The 21,307-nt window shown below is 44.5% G+C and overlaps 1 protein-coding gene across 3 annotated transcripts in view; it reads left to right on the forward strand.

The window, feature by feature from the left end:
* Nucleotides 1–1,397: 1,397 nt before the first annotated feature.
* The window catches only part of TUFT1 (tuftelin 1), a 57,624-nt gene continuing 37,714 nt past the window's right edge, over nt 1,398–21,307 (forward strand). For 2 of the 3 annotated variants that reach the window (XM_081173734.1, XM_081173735.1), the window contains exon 1: nt 1,398–1,586. In XM_081173734.1, the coding sequence (XP_081029860.1) occupies nt 1,470–1,586 (117 nt within the window). In that variant the 5' untranslated portion in view covers nt 1,398–1,469. Of the gene's footprint in view, nt 1,587–13,279; nt 13,379–21,307 lie in introns of those variants that run through there. The other variant, XM_081173736.1, reaches the window with a different exon arrangement.

Raw genomic sequence — 21,307 nt, forward strand, 5'->3', positions numbered from 1 at the left:
ACCCCAGAGTCGGCCACGACTGGACCTAATGGTCAGGGATCCCTTTACCTTTAAAAGAGGATTGGATGTATTAATTAACGGAGGTTACCAGAACCTCCACAGCCCGAGGCAGCAGTGGGTCTGAATACCAGTTGCTGGAAACCATAGGAGGAGAAAGAGTTCGAATCCTGCTTGTTCGAATCCACAGGCCTCTGGTTGGCCAAGGTGAGAATCAGAAGCTGAACTGGTCGGGCCCCCTTTGGCCCGATTCGGCAGGCTTTCCTTCTGTTCTTAATCCTGGGAACCGTAGTTTCCCCATGGGCAGATCTACAGTTCCCAGCACCCTTAAAAAACAACAACACATTGATTGCACAAAACTGGAAGACTGGAGAAATACCAACTAAAGAACAACGGCAATAGAAGTTGATGAACTATGCAGAACTGGCAAAAAAATGACAGATAGACTAAGAGAAAAAGACAACAGAGACTTTGAAAAAGATTGGGAACCATTCATATTATATTTGCAGAAACAAAGAAAGTTAATAGACTTGATGGCAGGATTTAAATAAATATCCACATTATCAGCATCAGAAAATGTTTAGAAGATGGTGAAATAGGATGGTGTATTTACTTTTATTTCTATGTTTTTAGGTTTGATGTTATGTCTAGTATACCTGAAGGAGTGTCTCCACGCCCATCGTTCTGCCCGGACACTGAGGTCTAGCACTGAGGGCCTTCTGGCAGTTTCCTCCCTGTGAGAAGCAAAGCTACAGGGAACCAGGCAGAGGGCCTTCTCGGTGGTGGCACCCGCCCTGTGGAATGCCCTCCCACCAGATGTCAAAGAGAACAACAACTACCAGACTTTTAGAAGACATCTGAAGGCAGCCCTCTTTAGGGAAGCTTTAATGTTTGATGCATTACTGTATTTTAATATTTTTTTGGAAGCTGCCCAGAGTGGCTGGGGAAACCCAACCAGATGGGCAGGGTAGAAATATATTATTATTATTATTATTATTATTATTATTATTATTATTATTATTATTATTATTATTATTATCTTTTTCTGTTGAGAGATAGCAAAGCGGGTGAAAGGAGAAACAAACCAGAAGCGGAAGTTGGAGTAAGTCTTGGAGGGGAAGGAGGGAGGAATATATAGTAAATGTTCAGAATTTGAGATGTATGTAATGAATGAAAAAGAAAAATGAATAATTTTTTTTAAAACAACACCACCACATTCCCACGGGAGAATGTGCTTTAATTCTGTCGCTGTGCATGCAGCCTCCCTGATGTGTTTGAAGACTTCCTTCCATCGTTGGGCCTCCATGATGTAATTTCAAGGGAATGTGACAATTAGGAGGAGGAGGAGCAGCCCAAGGGAAAAATGGAACGCCTCTCTCAGCCGAGCTGGAGGTCAGACCGGCTCCTCAGGTGAGGAGGAGAAGAAGAAGGAGAGGTTGTTGTCGACAGATGCTCCGAGCCGAAAAGGCGCCATGGCCTCCTGGAACCGTCCCAGGAGGCTCTCCATGCCGGCCGGAGGGATAGGGAGAAGCTGGCTGCATCCTCATCTCTGGGGCCCAGAGGAGGAGAGGAGGGTCTTCTCTCCCCAGGTGAGTCTCTGAAGGGGAAGGGGCTTCCCGCAGAGTCTGCTTGGTGACCTGGGTCGGCAACTGGCGGACCTTGTGCCAAATTTGGCCCAGGAAGGCTGGATGAACTGGATTGGGGACCTTTTGGAAGCACATTCGATCCCCACAAAAAATATGGGAATTGTCGTTTGTCGAGGGTGCTAGGAATTGTTGCTCTGTGAGGTGCGAACTAAAGTTTCCAGGATTCTGGAGGGGTAGGTGTGTATTAAATGTAGTTTGTCGGGGTGCTGGGAACTGTAGCTTTTTTAAAAGGGGTAAATGGCAGTTCAGGTTATTGGGGTTCGTGGCTGCTTTAAATGTAGTTTGTCAGGGGTGCTGGGAAATGTAGCGCTGCGAGGGGTGAACTGCATTTTTCAGGATTCTTGGGGTGTGTGTGATAAAAGTTGTTTGTCATGGGTGCTGGGAATTGTCGCTCTGGAAGAAGCAAACTATAGTTCTCAGGTGGTGTGGTGTAGTGGTTAAGAGCGGTAGACTCCTAATCTGGGGAACCGGGTTCGCGTCTCCGCTCCTCCACATGCAGCTGCTGGGTGACCTTGGGCCAGTCACACTTCTCTGAAGTCTATCAGCCCCACTCACCTCACAGAGTGTTTGTTGTGGGGGAGGAAGGGAAAGGAGAATGTTAGCCGCTTTGAGACTCCTTAGGGTAGTGATAAAGCGGGATATCAAATCCAAACTCCTCTTCTTCTTCTTCTTATTGGATGGGGGTGTTAAAAGTAGGTTGTTGGACATGCTGGGAACTGTAGTTCTGTAAATTACAGTATACGGGGTTCTTTTTGTGGGGGAGCAGTGCTTTAAAGATATGGAGTGCAGGCGACACCGGGAAGCAAAATTGCACTAGATGGAGATCTGTCAAGCGATTTGGGGCCAAGGAAGCTCACGGCTGACCCCTTGGGCAAAATCCGCTCCCGTCTAGACGTCATCCCTGAAGTGGGATAAACGTTTCTCCTAGGTCTGTGAGGATGAGGCCAGATAGAGCCTCTCCAGCCAGGAGTGGTCTACCTGCGGGGAGTCCCTGGAGGTGTTCCCGCCTCAGAAAGGGGGGTCTATCTGGCTGCTGGTGTGGTGAGTGCTTTGGTGAGAGAGAGAAAAAGATGTCTCTTCATTTTATATCTTTCAGAGGAGGCTCTCGTAGGAACATTGGGAGCTGCTGGCTCCAACCAAGTTAGCCCAGGGGTTCATTTAACTCAATATTGTCTACACTGACTGGCAGGCTCTCTCCAGGGGTTTCCGGCAGGGAACATTCCCAGCTGTACCTGGAGATGTTTGGGATTGAACCGAAAATCTTCTGCATGCAGGGCAGCTGCCCTGCCCATTTAAGCTGCAGTCTTTTCCTTAAAAAGAAATTAAGATTCCAGTCCTCAGCATTTGAAATATGGGGCTGGTTTGAAGATAGGAAGAAGATGGGAAGCTGTTTCCCAACCCTACCAGGAGATGCCAGGAATTGAACCCAGAACCTTCTGCACCCAAGGTAGAAGCTCACCCACTAAGTCCTTCTCCTGCAACGAGTGTTTACATGCTGCATTTGACAAGTACAGTGGTACCTCGGGTTACATACGCTTCAGGTTACATATGCTTCAGGTTACAGACTCCGCTAACCCAGAAATAGTGCTTCAGGTTAAGAACTTTGCTTCAGGATGAGAACAGAAATCGTGCTCCGGTGGCGTGGCAGCAGCAGGAGGCCCCATTAGCTAAAGTGGTGCTTCAGGTTAAGAACAGTTTCAGGTTAAGAACGGACCTCCGGAACGAAGTAAGTTCTTAACCCGAGGTACCACTATACACAAGCTGTGCAGCCATGTAGCTGTTCACCTCTCAGGTTCAACGACAAACGTGTTCACTCTTTCCCACAAGCGCTGCCCACGGCTGGAAGCAGCCTGTGCTCCGTTTAATGCGCCGATGAGTCTTGAGTCTGTGAGATGTGCTGGTCAGAGTGTTGGACCAGGACCTGCGCATTGTCCGACTGCTTTAAAAGCTCCCGATGACTCGAGACAGCGAGCCACGCTGCAATCATCCAAAAACAGATGCCTGTTCTTTTTTATTTTCTCAAAAAAGTATATTCATTTTATAACACAAATAAAAAACACAAACAGAAAAGACAAACGATACAAACCAATTCTTGTCATATCCTTTTTTTCCTAAATATTGTTAGGTGAGCTTCCCCAAGTCTCACCTATCTGATTTTCATTTTACTTCATCTTTAGCAGTTTCCATATATCATAATTTCTAACCATCTTTTTTTATCACACTTAAAATAACTTCACCTTTTATCACTTGCAAATAATACTGTTTTAAAATACCCTATCTTCTACTTTTAACCCTACAGCCTATATCCACTTCCAAAGCTATTCTAAGATTTAAATATTAACATATTTTTTTCAAATATTCTTTAAACTTCTTCCAATCTTCTTCCACTGTCTCTTCTCTCTGGTCTCGGAGTCTCTCGGTCAGTTCGGCAAGTTCCATATAGTCCGTCATCTTCATCTGCCATTGTTTGATAGTTGGTAAATCTTGTTTCTTCCAAGTCTTTGCTAAACGGATGCCTTTTCTTGAAGGAATTTGACTTGGTAAGGCAGGAGGGGGGAACCTGCAGCCCTTCAGAGGCAGCGGTTGTGTAGTGGTTAGAGTGCCGGACTAGGGAGAGACTCGGGTTCAAATCTCCAGTCGGCCATGGAGCTTTGATGGCCCAGTCACGGCCTCTCAGCCTAGCCTACCTCACAGAGTTGTTGTGAGAAAACCTTGTGATATTAATGCAATAAATAATGGAAATGAGTTATTTCAGGACTTAAGATGTGGTGGTAGCGATTGCATGGTTATCTGTTATTGAGGGGCACCCAGTCTATTGGATGGGGTGGCCTTGCACCCCAATAAACCCTCGTTCTGGGTGTGTGTGTGTCAGAGAGTGATACACCTGCTTTGGTGTTGAATATTCACTGACGTGTGCTTGACATATTTTCAGCAGCTTGATTAAAAAAGAAGTCTGTACGTGTGATTAATCCTCTGTAATTTGACTCATTTAATCAATTAAACAAATTAGCATTTGGACAAAACCTCAATATGTTTTCAAGGTATTTAAGGACGCGTCTGCTGACATGACGATGTGATAAGCAGAGACGCCCTCTCAAGGAAAAGGCATATGGATGGGCTCATCTTGAATTCTGGTAACTCAGCCAGATCTCAAGAAGCTGGCACAGCAGAAGGGGCGTAATTTGAACTCGGGGTCTGATTCATTTGAAAGAAACCACTTGTGTTTTTTGAAAAGAAAATACATTTGCATGTTGATGGAGAAGTATATTCAAATCACCTGGAGGAGGCAGTCAAATTTAGATAGGAAATACGTCATGCATATCCAACAAAAATTTGCAGGCTACAGACTATTTGGTGTGAAGACTTGCAGGCGGAAGCGCTGAAAGGAATTTATTTATCTCTTTGGTATAGCTTTTCTGTTTCATTTTTAAAGAAAATGAATATAATGCATATAAGAGAGAGAACAAGCATAGCAACAGATAACAGATGAAAATTAAAAGATGAACAGCAAAACTATAAAACTGATACCGAAGGGAACGGATCCAGCAAATGCAGGTTTTCTCCTTCTTAAATGCCCTCCTTAAAAAAAGAAATTCTCTCCCCATTTCCAGTTTTTAAAAGCACAAGGCAACTTACAATAACATGAATATAACAATATTTCTCTATCTCTCTGTCTGATCAGATGTAATACATATTGAGAGGGGAGCTTGATATCTTTAATGCTCTTTAAGGATAATATTCAGTAGCTGCCTGACCAGCAGAAAACTCCCAGGTAATGCTTTCCCCCTTAGCACAGAGCTGCAGTGAAGGACATAAGCTACACCTGCAGAATTTCTGCCTGTCACGTGGTGTCTCTTTCCCCCAAACGATGGCAGCCTCCGTTTCTTTTGGCCAAACAAAGTTCCTGTTTCCTTTTTTTTATTCTGTGACTGTGCATGGACCATATATTTAAAGCACCCCTCCAATAATGTTGGGAACTGTAGTTTTTTATGGGCGCTGTGAACTTGCAGATCAGTGAAGGGTGAACTGCACTTCCCAGGATTCTCGGGGTGGGAGGGATGTGTTTTGTGTACACACCGCTCAAGTTCCTTCTCGGCCTCACCTAATTAAAATTCCTGACCTGCGCAGGACGTATTTAAATTTGTTTTGTTCTTTGTATTGTTCCAAAATGTCATTGGCAGTGACATTACCATTGCCTTGAGGGTGGACAGGACTTCCTGATGACTTCCAGGATACAAGTTCCAAGAACAGAGTTGCTCTTCGTTATGTGTCATGTGTGTGCAACTGCTTTTTTAAAAAATGCCATTGTCGGCAAACACTTTCCCTATTGGTTGACCTTCTCTGATGACACAGAATGTTCAGCTGCCTCTAAAGGGCGGAATGCTGAAAAACTGATGGAACTGCAGAGAGTCGACAGGCGGGAAATTGGTATTTCTGTGGCCAGAAACAGTTTTAGGAAGGGAGGAATATCAAAGATGGCACAGAGGCAAAGAGATCTTTTGAAGCAGAATTGAGCAGTCAAGGGGCTTGGGATAAAATAAGGGGGTGCTAGGACAGGTTGTGTGTGTCAGCGAGGGGTTCAGAGAGGTATTTTGTTGTTGTTGTTTAGTTGTTTAGTCGTGTCCGCCTCTTCATGACCCCCTGGACCAGAGCACGCCAGGCACTCCTGTCTTCCACTGCCTCCCGCAGTTTGGTCAGACTCATGCCGGTAGCTTCGAGAACGCTGTCCCACCATCTCGTCCTCTGCTGTCCCCTTCTCCTTGTGCCTTCCATCTTTCCCAACATCAGGGTCTTTTCCAGGGAGTCTTCTCTTCTCATGAGGTGGCCAAAGTCTTGGAGCCTCAGCTTCAGGATCTGTCCTTCCAGTGAGCACTCAGGGCTGATTTCCTTCAGAATGGAGAGGTTTGATGTTTTTGCAGTCCATGGGACTCTCAAGAGTCTCCTCCAGCACCAGGATTCAAAAATATCAGTTCTTCAGCAACCAGTCTTCTTTATGGTCCAGCTCTCGCTTCCATACATAACTGCTGGGAAAACCATGGCTTTTACAATACGGACCTTTGTTGGCAAGGTGATGTCTCTACTTTTTAAGATGTTGTCTAGGTTTGTCATTGCTTTTCTCCCAAGAAGCAGGCGTCTTTTAGTTTCGTGGCTGCTGTCACCATCTGCAGTGATCATGGAGCCCAAGAAAGTAAAATCTCTCACTGCCTCCATTTATTCCCCTTCAATTTGCCAGGAAGTGATAGGACCACACATTTAAAGCACATTTAATGCACACAGCAATGATCCTGGGAACTATAGTTTGCCCCCAACAGAGCTACAATTCTCAGCACTCTTAACAAACTACAATTCTTTTTCTTGGATTTGTGTGTGTGCTCATTAAATGTGCTTTATAGAAAGACCCTGGACTGAAACCCCACAGAGGAAACCAGCGTAGGCAATACAGTATGAAGCTAGGCAGACCATTGGCCTGACTAGGTATAAGACCTAGATAAGGCTTTCTAGAGCAGCCCTGTATTCAGGAACCATGAGGACTAGTACCTTACTTTAAGAGAGAGGCTGTAGCTCTGTGTTAGAGCACCTGCTTCCTGTGGCTCCGCTGTGTTGGATAAAGATGCAAAGAGACACAGCCGTTTGCAAATAGGCAGAAGCAGCAGGCCTAGCTTTATTGCTCTAACCCTGATGTTTATTTAAGGAGAAAATGCAGGGTTTTTTTTTAAAAAAAGGGTTGTTTCTAGTTCTCATGATTCTATAGGGGGGGAAACCAAATTACTGATGAAACTGCAAGGAGCTTTTCCTAAGGGTTCAGCCGGAGTAAAAGCAAACAAAAGCCATTACCCAACTCTTGTTTTCGTTTTAAACCTTACAATTCTGGCAGGGTGAGCGAGCCCTGCAATTTATCCTTAACTCTCTGGGGTGTGTCTCTCACACAAGTGCTGGCCTTTCCTTACATCAACAACCGGAACGGAGAATAAAAAGACACGGATGTGTTCACATCAAAGAACTTTATTCCTGTCCTGGGTTTTCTCTGGCCTCGCCTCCCAGCCCTACCCAGAACGCGTGTTTGAGATCTGCTGCTAGGAACTATGCCTTATCCCTTAAATATAACAGTTAAGTTTCCAGTTCTCATGGTTTTGGTTGTAGGACTGATTTAAATTTGAACACAGGGAGTGTAGTATACAATATATTGATTTCAATGTGGTTTTTGACAAAGTCCCCTGTGATATTCTCACGAGGAAGCTGGTAAAATGTGGGTTGAACAAGGTAACTGTTAGGTGGATTTGTAGCTGGTTGACTGACTGAACCCAAACATTAATGCAGCGGTTCTCAACCTGTGGGTCCCCAGATGTTGTTGGACTACAACTCCCATCACCCCTAGCTAGCAAGGCCAGAGCTCAGGGATGATGGGAGTTGTAGTCCAACGACATCTGGGGATCTACAGGTTGAGAACGGCTGCATTCATGGTTCCTCGTCATCCTGGGGAAAAGTTGGCAAGTGGGGTGCCACAGGGGTCTGTCCTGGGCCCGTTGTTGTTTAATGTCTTCATAAAAGACTTGGATGAAGGAATAGAGGGGGTGCTCATCAAATTTGCAGATGACACCAAACTTAGAGGGGTAGCTAATGTTGCAGAAAACAGAATCAGGATTCAAAATGACCTTAACGGATTGGAGAACTGGGTGCAAGCAAGCTAACAAAATGAATTTCAATAAGGGTAAATGTAAGGTTCTGCACATGAAGAACCAGATGCACAAATATAGGATGGGGGACACCTGGCTTGCCAGCAGTATAGTGGTAAAAGGTAAAGGGACCCCTGACCATGAGGTCCAGTCATGGCTGACTCTGGGGTTGCGGCGCTCATCTCGCTTTACTGGCCGAGGGAACCGGCGTACAGCTTCCGGGTCATGTGGCCAGCAGGACTAAGCCGCTTCTGGCGAACCAGAGCAGCGCACGGAAACGCCGTTTACCTTCCCGCCGGAGCGGTACCTATTTATCTACTTGCACTTTGACGTGCTTCCAAGCTGCTAGGTGGGCAGGAGCAGGGACCGAGCAACGGGAGCTCACCCCGTCGCAGGGATTCGAACCGCCGACCTTCTGATCGACAAGCTCTAGGCTCTGTAGTTTAACCCACAGCGCCACCCGCGTCCCTTAAAATGAATTTAAATAGGGGCAAAAGTAAGGTTCTTCACTTAGGCAGGAAGAACCAGATGCAGAAATACAGTGGCACCTCTGGCTATGTACTTAATTCGTTCTGGAGGTCCGTTCTTAACCTGAAACTGTTCTTAACTTGAGACACCACTTTAGATAATGGGGCCTCCAGCTGCCGCCACACTGCCACCGTCCAATTTCTGTTCTCATCCTGAAGCAAAGTTCTTAACCCGAGGTACTATTTCTGGGTTAGCAGAGTCTGTAACCTGAAGCATCTGTAACCTGAAGCACCTGTAATCCGAGGTACCACTGTATAGGATGGGGGATTGCCAGCAGTACATGCAAAAAGGATCTAGGGGTCTTGGTAGACCCACAAGCTCACCATGAGTCCACAGTGTGATGCAGCAGCAAAAAAAGCTAACGCTATTCTAATCTGCATCAACAGAGGTATAGTGTCCAGACCAAGGGAAGTAATAGTCCCAATCTCTCCTGCCTTGGTCAGGCCACACCTGGAATCCTGTGTCCAGTTCTGGGCGCCCCAGTTTAAGAAGGATGTTGACAAGCTGAATGTGTGCAGAGGAGGGCAACTAAGATGACCAAAAGTCTGGAAACCAAGCCTTATGAGGAATGGTTTAGGGAGCTGGGTATGTCTAGCCTGGAAGAGAGGAGACTGAGAGGAGATATGCGAGCTATCTTCAAATATCTCAAAGGCTATCACATGGAAAGATGGAGCCTGCTTGTTTTCTCCTGGTCTGGAGATTAGGGCTTGAGGCTCTTGTCCAGCCCATTACTGAAATAAGACACCAAACCAGCACATTCCCCGCTGCACTTTCTGATGTAAAGGCGAAATAAGAGCTGTATGTCATCAGCAAATTGATGACAACGCACTCCAAATCTCTGGATGACCCTGCTCAGCAGATTCAGATCGATGACCACTGACTTGGACGGTTTTAAAAGAACGTTGGATGAATACAGGGAGGAGGGGGGCAGCTATCAAGGGCTACTAGCCTTGGTAGCTATGTTTTGTAGGATCCTAAATGGGGAAAAGGACGCGGGTGGCGCTATGAGTTAAACCACAGAGCCTAGGACTTGCCGTTCAAGGTTGGTGGTTCAAATCCCCGCGATGGGGTGAGCTCCCGTTGCTCGGTCCCTGCTCCTGCCAACCTAGCAGTTTGAAAGCACGTCAAAGTGCAAGTAGATAAATAGGTACCACTCTGGTGGGAAGGTAAATGGTGTTTCCATGCGCTGCTCTGGTTCGCCAGAAGTGGCTTAGTCCTGCTGGCCACATGATCCGGAAGCTGTACGCCAGCTCCCTTGGCCAGTAAAGCGAGATGAGTGTCGCAACCCCAGAGTCGGTCATGACTGGACCTTTACCTTACCCTTTAAATGGGGAGAATCAACAACCTTAGATATGCAGATGACACAACCTTGAGGGCATAAAGTGAGGAGGAATTAAAGAACCTTTTAATGAGGGTGAAAGAGGAGAGCGCAAAATATGGTCTGTAGCTCAACATCAAAAAAACAAAGATCATGGCCACTGGGTCCATCACCTCCTGGCAAATAGAAGGGGAAGAAATGGAGGCAGTGAGAGATTTTACCTTCTTGGGCTCCATGATCACTGCAGATGGTGAAAGCAGTCATGAAATTAAAAGACGCCTGCTTCTTGGGAGAAAAGCAATGACAAACCTAGACAGCATGTTAAAAACCAGAGACATCACCTTGCCAACAAAGGTACGTATAGTAAAAGCTCTGGTTTTCCCAGTAGTGATGCATGGAAGTGAGAGCTGGACCATAAAGAAGGCTGATCGCCGAAGAATTGATGTTTTTGAATTCTGGTGCTGGAGGAGACTCTTGAGAGTCCCATGGACTGCAAGAAGATCCAACCTCTCCATTCTGAAGGAAATCAGCCCTGAGTGCTCACTGGAAGGACAGATCCTGAAGCTGAGGCTCCAAGACTTCTCTCATGAGAAGAGAAGACTCCCTGGAAAAGACCCTGATGTTGGGGAAGATGGAGGGCACAAGGAGAAGGGGACGCCAGAGGACGAGATGGTGGGACAGTGTTCTCGAAGAGACCAGCATGAGTTTGACCAAACTGTGGGAGGCAGTGGAAGACAGGAGTGCCTGGCGTGCTCTGGTCCAGGGGGTCATGAAGAGGCGGACACGACTAAACGACTAAACAACAACAAAATGGGGAGATCAGATTCTGCTTAGAATCATAGAGTTGGACGGGACCCCTGAGTCCATCTAGTCCAACCCCACCAATGCAGCAATGTGTAGCTGTCCCTTATGGACACAGTAAGAACAGGATGTGAGACTAGGTGGGACTTTGGCTTCATCCAGCAGAGCTCCTCAGATGTTCTGATGGAACCTCCAGCTCCAGAGACAGTCTATCTAGATTTCGGGGTTCTTAGGGGCCTTGGCCACTGTGAGAACAGGAAATTGGCCGGATCCAGCTCCAGGGCTCTTCTTATATTCTTAACAGCATGGGGTTGGGAGGACTGACTCCTGTAGACCCCCGTTTTGAAGGCTCCAGGGGGCCAGGAGCCTTCAAAGCAGCACTGATTCCCAGTGGTATGGAAAGCCACAGAGAGGATCAGCAGACTCACACTCTCTGCCATCTCCCTATGCCAGGCGCTGGTGGAACCTACGGGCATTGATGGGTGGGCAGGGGGCGGAGGTTCGCACGGCTGAGAAGAGCATGCATCGCAGCAGGTGCATTAAACATGAGATTTCCCTAAAGCGTCAAAATGTGGAAAATATGGAACAAAGTAGGAGAGGCAGGACCGAGATGTGGGGATATGCTTCAGAGATACAGACTGTGGGGAGCTCCGAAAAATTAATAATTATAGTTTGGACTATAATTTGGTCTTTTTTATTTTAATTGGAGTATTATGATTGGATATATTAATTGGATGTTTTTTTATTGGAAAATAAATAAAAATGATTTTTTAAAAAATGAGATGTGCCACTCAAGAGAGAGAGAATGCTACTCATTTGTTTTGTGGCACCTGCCAGATTACGTACATCTTGAGGGCATGTGGCCCTTGTCAGAAAAACAAAACAAAACAAAACATATTGGCCACTGTTGAGCTCAGGCTTCAGGGCCTGGGAGCAAACTGGCACAGGCTGTCCTTGCCAAGCTGCAGTCCTGGGTTTATGGGCCAACGATGGCTCCAGGCGGCCACCTTCCATGTCAGGTCGGTGGAGATGTGCCTGAAGGCGATTGCTTAACAGCACGGGCAAAATGCACTCTGCACATGCTCTTGAGATGTGGTGCTTGGTGTTTCTACTTTATATATTTAGTTCTCTTCATTATCACATTTCTACCCCACGTTTCCTCCAAGGAGCTAGTCCATGTCCTTCTCCCCCCATCCCTTGTATTCTCAAAACAACCCTGTGAGGGAGGTTTGGCTGAGAGGCTGTGACTGAACCAACGTCATGGGACTGTGTGGGGATTTGAACCCTGGACACGCCCAGATCTTAGTCCAGCCCTCTAACCACTATACAACACTGCTGCATATATGTATATATGTGTGTGTGTTTATTTGCCCAATCATTTGCCCAATGAGGGGCTCAAACCCAAGACCCTGAGATTGAGTTTCATGTTCTGACAGCTGAGCTATTTCCCCCTTTGTGCAGTAACCTCGTTTCCGCACCCAGACAACCCAAACATTAAATGCCTTGCCAGAGTGTGTTGTTTTGTGTATCTCTGACTGGTGCTGTTTGCAAAACAATTGTGTGTCTCCTGCTGTATCTGGAAGTGACGAAAACTAAAGCAAAGCAGTCTACCTGTAAACTACCCGAGCCTGGAAGGTGGCTTACAATACCATGCACTCAGTAACTAAAGCATGACTATTACTAATATTTAATAAGCCTAATCAATAACAATTACAATTGTAATTTTTAAATAAAATTGCCATTTCTCAATTATGTTTATTAATAATCGCAATCAGTAGCCAAAACTTAATTAATAATGAGTTTATACGTAATTATTAATTGGTTAATAGCCAATAATTAATCATTATTGGAAATATTAAAATGAATTATTATTGACTGGAGGCTGGATCACTGAGGACGGCAGGCATCCTGACGCTAGAGGCAATTCCCTGCCCTTAAACATTTGCAGACTTTATGCAGGGTACTAACCAATTAGTTAATAAATGAATACATTGCCAATGTATTAATGTAAAGGGACAAAGCGAGCGCGCATGTGCGGGGAAAGGGAGTAGGGAGGGGGAAGGGGGCGGAGCCTAAGGAGTCGCCGAGCGGCGGCGGACAAAAGAATGACGGCAAAGGTGGGCGGGCCTTTGAGAGCGCGCGGAGGCGTGGCCAGCGCGAAGGGAGATGACGCTGCAGAACGGAGGGGTGGGCGTGGCCGGCGCTGGCGGGCGAGGAGGCGAAGGGGCGTGACCAAGGCGGCAGGGGCGGGGAAGTGGGCGTGGCCGGTATATAAGGAGCGGGCGTGGCCGGATGCGCCTTCAGTCGCCAGGAAGCGTCGCCGGGAGCGGAGCGGGCAGGGAAGGTTTGCTGCAATGAACGGGGCTCGGAGCCTTTGCACGCTGGTGGATCTGCAACCGGAGGCAGAGAACCCGGTAAGCGACTCTGCACCTTTTCAGCCTCCCCTGTCCGAGGCTTTTTAGATAATAATCAAACTTTTAAATATATTTTACTTCTCTCTAATTTTTAAAATCTTTGCAAGACTGTGGCAATCGTAAAGAGTAACGAACAGGTCCCGTAGCAAGTATTTTACTTTTTAATATCATTTAAAAAAATTCCTTACCGTTTGTAAAGCAGCGTTCCTCTGCACCTTTTCGAGGCTTTATAGATAATAATTAAACTTTTAAATAAAGCTTACTTCTCTCTAATATTTGAAACCTTTTGCAAGACTGTGGCAATCGTAAAGAGTAACAAGCAAGTATTTTACTTTTTAATATCATTTTAAAAAAATTCCTTACCGTTTGTAAAGCAGCGTTCCTTGGTAACTTTATTTGCTTTTTTTTTTTTTTTAAGGATTTTAGGTTGCTAAGTGTTTCTCGGAGTAGGTCCACTGAATTTTCGGACCCTGAATTAGTCGTGTTTCTTCAATGGGTCTACTCTGAGGAGCATCGAATTAACCCCCTTGGAAAAGTGATGTGCCCTGTTGATACTTAAAAGAAAATGAAGCTTTGCAATTGTGCGTGTGTGTGTGTGTGTTTTTAATGCAGTGCTGTATTTAAGAATAACGCGGCATCCGAGATGTAAAAAGAAAAACGACTGTCAAAAAGATAAACAAGTCCTTTCTAAGTCAAAATCTGATTATAATGCGATACTAAAAGCAGCCAGAAGTGTAGGTGTGTGTTTGACAGATCATGGTTGAATCCTGTAAACACTTGGACTGTCATCTTGTCCCTGAGAGTACAACTCCTTGAACCTTAGTGGAGCTTACTTCTGAGTAGATCCGTGTAGGGTCGCACTGTTGAGTACAGTTGGCACTCAGTTAAATACGTACTGTACAAGATTGTGCTGTGTGGTGGTTACTCGTAATGTAAATACTAGCTGTCGCTCATTACACTTCGTAAAGGTTGTCTCTGAGCATGTGCAGTTGGCCCTTGTGTCAGCAAGTTCCAGACATTTATACAGTATTTGTTAGTCTATGTCTCTTTTTTTTGCAAGTCACCCCTAAAGCAGAGGTTACAGCTTTTTGGCTGGGGGGGAAGGCATGGTATCCACAATTCTGGGCCGAAAAGCTCATATTTGGTGTGGAACAGACAACTAGAGGCACATTTTTTATCTGGGATTAGTCTGAACTTGTGTTAAAGTCAAGTAGACTCAAGATTTAAAGAACAAATCTATTGCTTCAAACCTAAGTTTGATTGCTCGGAAGTAACTCCCTGTGGAATTCTGTGGGGTTTACTTTTGAGTAGGTGTAGCTAGGCTCACCGCCTATATGTATGCATGAGTCTGCTGATCAGATTGCTCTGTTTGCTTCTTCCTTGGGTGTCCTGTTTTAAAAATAAAGGAGAAAAGCAAACTATGTTTTAAAGAAATACGTAGGACACGCTCCTTTGTAAGGAGGAGGCTGTATAAATTTTTACTAATATTCTTGCGGTGACTTCTGAGTTGTAACACTTAATATGCAATTCTGGGCCTCATCAATAGGAGTATAGCATCTAGATCGAGGGAAGTGATAGTGCCACTGTATTCTGCTCTGGCCAGACCTCACCTGGAGTACTGTGTCCAGTTCTGGGCACCACAATTCAAGAAGGACACTGACAAACTGGAACGTGTCCAGAGGAGGGCAACCAAAATGGTCCAAGGCCTGGAAATGATGCCTTATGAGGAACGGCTAAGGGAGCTGGGCATGTTTAGCCTGGAGAAGAGGAGGTTAAGGGGTGATATGATAGCCATGTTCAAATATATAAAAGGATGTCACATAGAGGAGGGAGAAAGGTTGTTTTCTGCTGCTCCAGAGAAGCGGACACGGAGCAATGGATCCAAACTACAAGAAAGAAGATTCCACCTAAACATTAGGAAGAACTTCCTGACAGTAAGAGCTGTTTGACAGTGGAATTTGCTGCCAAGGAGTGTGGTGGCGTCTCCTTCTTTGGAGGTCTTTAAGCAGAGGCTTGACAACCATATGTCAGGAGTGCTCTGATGGTGTTTCCTGCTTGGCAGGGGGTTGGACTCAATGGCCCTTGTGGTCTCTTCCAACTCTAGGATTCTATGATTCTATGATATTTGAGAGGCTCCACGGTTTTGAGAAGTATTTATTTTACAGGGTGATCTGTGCAAAATGTCAAAGGCAGTGGCTAGATTTGGGAAATAATTGACTTGCTGCAGTTGAATAAGGATTCCACAAAAAAGTTTTTGTAAGCTTATATTATCTGGCCTTAACACTGACCCTTGGAAGCGAGGAAGGAAAGCTTTTGTGTTCCCATTTTGCAGATGGCAATGGGGCAAATGGAGGCCAGGAGAAAATGACTTCCCTCAGGCCACCTGATGAGTTTGTGAGGGCTACCAATGTTCACCGCAGTTGTGTTTTACCTTTTGTCATAGTGATTTTTGTTGTATGAGGTAGCCCGGAGGTGACATCTATTCCCGTACGTTTGTGAGGTTGCAGTTACTAAAGCCTCCCTCCTTCTAGGACTTATTTTAGGGCAGGGTCCATAAAAATCAATGGTTGTTTTTTAAAAAAAATATGGATTTTTTTGATTTAAATAGGATTTTTTTTTTATTAAAAAAATGCTTTTGGAGGAAAAATCTTTCTAAAGGTAGTTTTCTGTTTAGGTTACATTATAGTCCAAAGGCTGTTCATCAGGAAATAAGGAATTGTTTTAAGTTAACAAACATGGATACATATGCTACAATGTTATTGCTTTAGTTAAATAAGTTGTTTAAATTGTTATTAAGTAAATGATTATTTTTCTCCTTCCACTAAAGTACAGCAGAAAAGTTGTCCAAATATAAACAGTTCACTTATTGAACCTCACAATAATTTCATAATTATCTGTCTAGGTATTTCTAATAGTATAACCAAATCAGTGATTTTTGATATCACTGTAAAAACCGCCCTGGAAATTTATTATTCCAAAAAGGAAGCCTTCATCTGGTTGTAATTATTGAGATTATACCAGCAAGAATGAGTCTTTCTGTAAAAAAAATGAGAGATTTAAATCAAGTCTTACTGACTAGTGATTTAAATCGTGATTTAAATCAGACCCACCCTGTTTTAGGGACTCTCCCACCATTACCTCTCACTTGTGAAGACCGCCCAGTGATCATCTCTCTCTGGTGAGTTTGGGGTTGTCCCATCTCCCACTCCCCCCCCCCCAATAAAATTCTTAAAGCAGGATCCCTGTGACTCTTTAAATCCCAGGGTGGATTTAGTTGTAGGGGCCTGGGAGTCAGCGACTGGGGCTTGGCCTGCTACCTGGGGAGTCCCTACGGGTTTCCCAACATCTTACTATTTTGGGGGGCTTCCAATGGGGTTGAGTGGTCTTCGATAGGAGTGTTTTGTACTGTGAGATGCAGGAATGAGTCTCGTTTCTTTTCTTTTCCCCCCAAAAATTTTATTAATTTTCCAAAAAATATTTTTAAACAAACACACAAATAGAAAAACAAACATAGATCTCAACCGTATTTAAACCAAACTTGGTAACATTGTTGAGTGACTTCCTCATATCCCCCTGCTTCAATTTCAGTGTATATCATTTTAACGGTTTTCCAAAACCACTATTCTCATAAAATTAACTTAGTCACTTAAAATATTTTTATTTTCCTTTCCAACTCTGTATTAAACATATTAATTCATCATATTATCTGATTATGTCCTGTCTGTTATTTGCAAGCTTCTCCAATTAGTTTAACTTAACATTTTACTAAATAGTCTTTAAATTTCGTCCATTCTTCCTGGTAATCCTCCTCCTTCTGGACTCTTAGGAATGAGTCTCGGTTCTCGGAAAGTCGAACACGATTTAAAACTGTTATCTGAAGGAATTGCAGGTTGGCTGTTTTGACACGTCCAACCTTTTGGGGATGGCACCAATAATGACATGATGATGCCACTCCTTGCTGCTGAAAATGGTTGCTTATCTGATGTCTCCGCTGGGAGATGAGGAGGGCAAATTAATGAGATATTCCTGAAATAGGCCTTTTTGGGGGAAGGGAGGTGGGGGTAGGAGTTGAAAGGATGGATGGTGGGAACATATTTTTCAAAAAATGAATGCAAGTTCAGGCGGATGATAATGTCTTGCATTTTTGCAAAACAGAGTTGGTGTCTGTTGTGTTCGTTAATTTATTTATTTAACAGAATTTACGTGCCACTTGATTGTAAATCAAACCTCTTAGAGGTACACAGAATTGTAAACTGTCCAGGTTGGTCTGACCCGAGAGCTAAATTTACCTGTGTAAATTTAGGTAGGGGATTGTAGCTCACCTGAATTGTCTCTCTCTTCTTCCTTATCTTGTTATTTGTCTCTGCTGTTATCTGGTTTTGCAAATTCCTCTGCCCACCCAAATTCTTGAAATTGCTGTATCAAAGCATGAACTTTGACCATCTTGCAAATCGCATCCTTCACCTTAAAAGGCCAAGATAATGAGTTTCTCCTTCCCAGCCTTGTCCTTGGCTAAATTTACTGCTCATTCCTTGTCGGGTCTTGGCATTTTAAAAAAGTAAAACAACAACAACACTCTGAACAGGAGTTTTTTTCCCTTTCTTTAATGAGTAGCTGTCGCTTGGATAAAAATTTGGGCATTTGACCCAGCAAAAAAGAAAGATTTATCCAGTTGACCAGTAAAGTAGCAGTGAAGCATTTTGCAGTTTATTTGTGTTGGAACAGAAATGTGATTTAAATCGTTTAAAGTTTAAATAATCAGCAGGCTTAGCAGGTAGGCGGAACACAAAACCAAACTCTGGTTTAGAAGCAGAGGAATCCAGTTACTTTTTATTTAATGTTCCAACTTTGCACAACACTCCCTAAGGCTTCCAATAAATAAACAGATCATGACACGCGCTTTTTATTTAATCCTGGAACACAGAATCTGCTTCAAGTCAATTTTTTAAGGAAGGATATTAAGCCAAATAACGTAACAGCAAGCTTTTTTTTTTTTAAAGCCAAACCTGAAACAAAGGCTGTTTTTGCTAAGTAGACAGCCGTCCACTTTGTCAAGCCTCATAGAGTCTTTGACTGCTGGCGAATTGACAGCATTTAAGTGGTCAGTTGGCTGGTGTACAAAACTTAATTTTAAGCCGAAGGAGGAAGGCTTATTGAGTGGATTTTAGCATATATATGCTGCTGAGGGAGTAATAAAAGGTCAAAGGGGGGGGGAACCATCTCTTCTGGTTAGAAACAGGGATGCTCACCTGAACCCCATCATTGCTTACCTTTAGGAAAACCTTTTTCCTTTCTGCAAGGCCTTCGGCTTTCAGATATCTGTAGGCTCCTTGATTGGGTGGGATGTTTTAATCCTGCCTTTTAAAAACACAATTGTCTTTTTGTTCTGTTTTAAGCTGGTTTTAATGTTTGCTTGTTGCTTTTGAATTGGCTTTGTGTTTTTTTTTAGAAAAGACTCATAAGTTTAATAAATAAAATAGTGTACCGTATTTTTCGCTCTATAAGACGCACCAGACGGCAAGATGCACCTAGTTTTTGAAGGAGGAAAACAATAAAAAAAATATTCTGAATCTCAGAAACCAGAACAGCAAGCGGGATCGTTGCGCAGTGAAAGCAGCAATCCCTCTTGCTGTTCTGGCTTCTGGGATAGCTGCGCAGCCTGCATTCGCTCCATAAGACGCACACACATTTCCCCTTACTTTTTGGGAGGGAAAAAGTGAGTCTTATAGAGCAAAAAATACGGTAAATAAGCAACTGGAATGCTTAGCTAGGATGCAACTCAAATCTCCCTGCCCCAAGGTGGTTGTTCCCTGCCCACTCCTAAAAAAAAAGGTGTTTTGCCAGGGATATATTGTGTGATCATTGAGAAGGAAAGTTACCTGTTTTTTTTTATCTACTGTGACCCTCTGTTCTTATTAGGCAGGGTTACGAATGTGAAGTCCTGGCTTATCACAGACTTCTGAAATGGCGTCTTTGTGACTCAGATTTCATTTGGAAAACAGTATCTTTATTACAATTTTAGTTTGCAAGACCTGGGTTACGTTCAGAAGTGGGCTTTTTGTGTGGGCTAGTTTTCCTGGTCATAAATTGTAGCGCTTACGTCTTGATTTTCAGCATTCCGTTTACATTGCAATGCCTTGCGTTAGAAAACTCTGGCTTTTAAAAAATCAGTTTACTGCCGCATCACGCTGAATTTTAAATGGCGGTAAAGAACTGTAATTTTGTCACTGCAAGTTTTCCCGAGTTAACAGTCTTGCAAATGCTCCCTCTCCTACAAGAAATTAGAGCTAAACTTCCACTGAATGCAGCCGTGGCATTTCAGGACTCCAACTAGGTATTTTAAAATTCCTAGGCAGGGTCATAACAATAGCATTCCTCGTCTTCAGGGTGGATTTATAAACATCTTCTCCCACCCTTCCCCACCTTGAGTTCTTGAGGAAAGTGACTGTTTTGACAATTCTTATTTTCATCAGTTGTGTGCTAAGCCCATCCCAAACCTGTTATAAGATGGCGCTGTCTGTTAAACCACAGAGCCTAGGACTTGCCGATCAGAAGGTTGGCGGTTCGAATCCCCGCAACGGGGTGAGCTCCCGTTGCTCGGTCCCTGCTTCCGCCAACTTAGCAGTTCGAAAGCACATCAAAGTGCAAGTAGATAAATAGGTACCACTCTGGCGGGAAGGTAAATGGCGTTTCCGTGCGCTGCTCTGGTTTCGCCAGAAGCGGCTTAGTCCTGCTGGCCACATGACCCGGAAGCTGTACGCCGGCTCCCTCGGCCAGTAAAGCGAGATGAGCGCCGCAACCCCAGAGTCGTCCACGACTGGACCTAATGGTCAGGGGTCCCTTTACCTTTCCCTATCTCTTGTTTTGGGATGAGCCAGTTTTGTGGTTACTGTGTGAATGTATCCACGTTCTAGCAACCGAGGGTGCCTTAGCGGTGACGTCACAGGCGCTGTCCACTAGGTGCCTGTGGCCTTTCTGCAATTACATCCTGGATCACAAGAGCCTGGCTAGCTGTTAGTTATTACCAAATACGTAACATGCTTGCAGTTGGGAGTTAGTTATTATCAAATACATAACGTGCTTGCGTTTGGGAGTCGGAAGTTTGTGATGTAGGTTGATGACACAACAGCAGCAACAACAACAAACCCAGAGGGATTTTGTGGCTAATATCCTACCTGGGTGGATACTGGTGATTAAGCACACTGAGGACTAGTAACTTGCCTCTCTTCCCAAGTTCAATGCCCAGTATCTCCAGTTAACCCACCTCAAGTCGGAGTGTTGTGGAAAAGACTTCTGGCTGGGCTCTAAGCCCTGCTGAAGAGAAAATGTGAAGGCTTTGTACAACAGCCGTGTAAAGGCACACATCTTTCACATCTTATCAGGTGGCGGCTGTTATATTTATTTATTTAACCTGTCCTTCCTCCAGTTTTCCCAAGGCTGTGTATGTGGTCTCATCTTATCCTACCAACATCCCTGTGAGGTAGGACCGTGTGACCGACTTAAGGTTCACACAGTAGATTTTGGAACCCGGGTCTTGATGACCAGTATACAGCAGTGCACCACATTGGCTAAAATATGTCAATTAGTGCCTTTTTAATCGATGAGCGTTGGAAAATATCACCTGCATCAAAATCTCCACTTAATTACCGTATTTTTCCGTGTATAAGACTAGGTTTCCCCCCCTAGAAAATAATGTCATAAATTAGGGGGCGTCTTATACACAGATACATCCTCCCCCAAAAGCGGGGGCATCTTATACATGGGGGCATCTTATAGATGGAAAAATATGGTAAATGTGTGCCAATCCCTCCCTCTCAGCCTAATCACCCTGATCCATTGAGCTTTGTGACTTGAGTTGAGATTTGAACTCTGAACCTAGTCTGACTCTCATTCTACACCTCACTGTTCCTTCTCCCCCCGGGAGCCACC

Source organism: Podarcis bocagei, assembly GCF_964188305.1.
Source record: "Podarcis bocagei genome assembly, chromosome: 16".
Classification (NCBI taxonomy): Eukaryota; Metazoa; Chordata; class Lepidosauria; order Squamata; family Lacertidae; genus Podarcis; species Podarcis bocagei.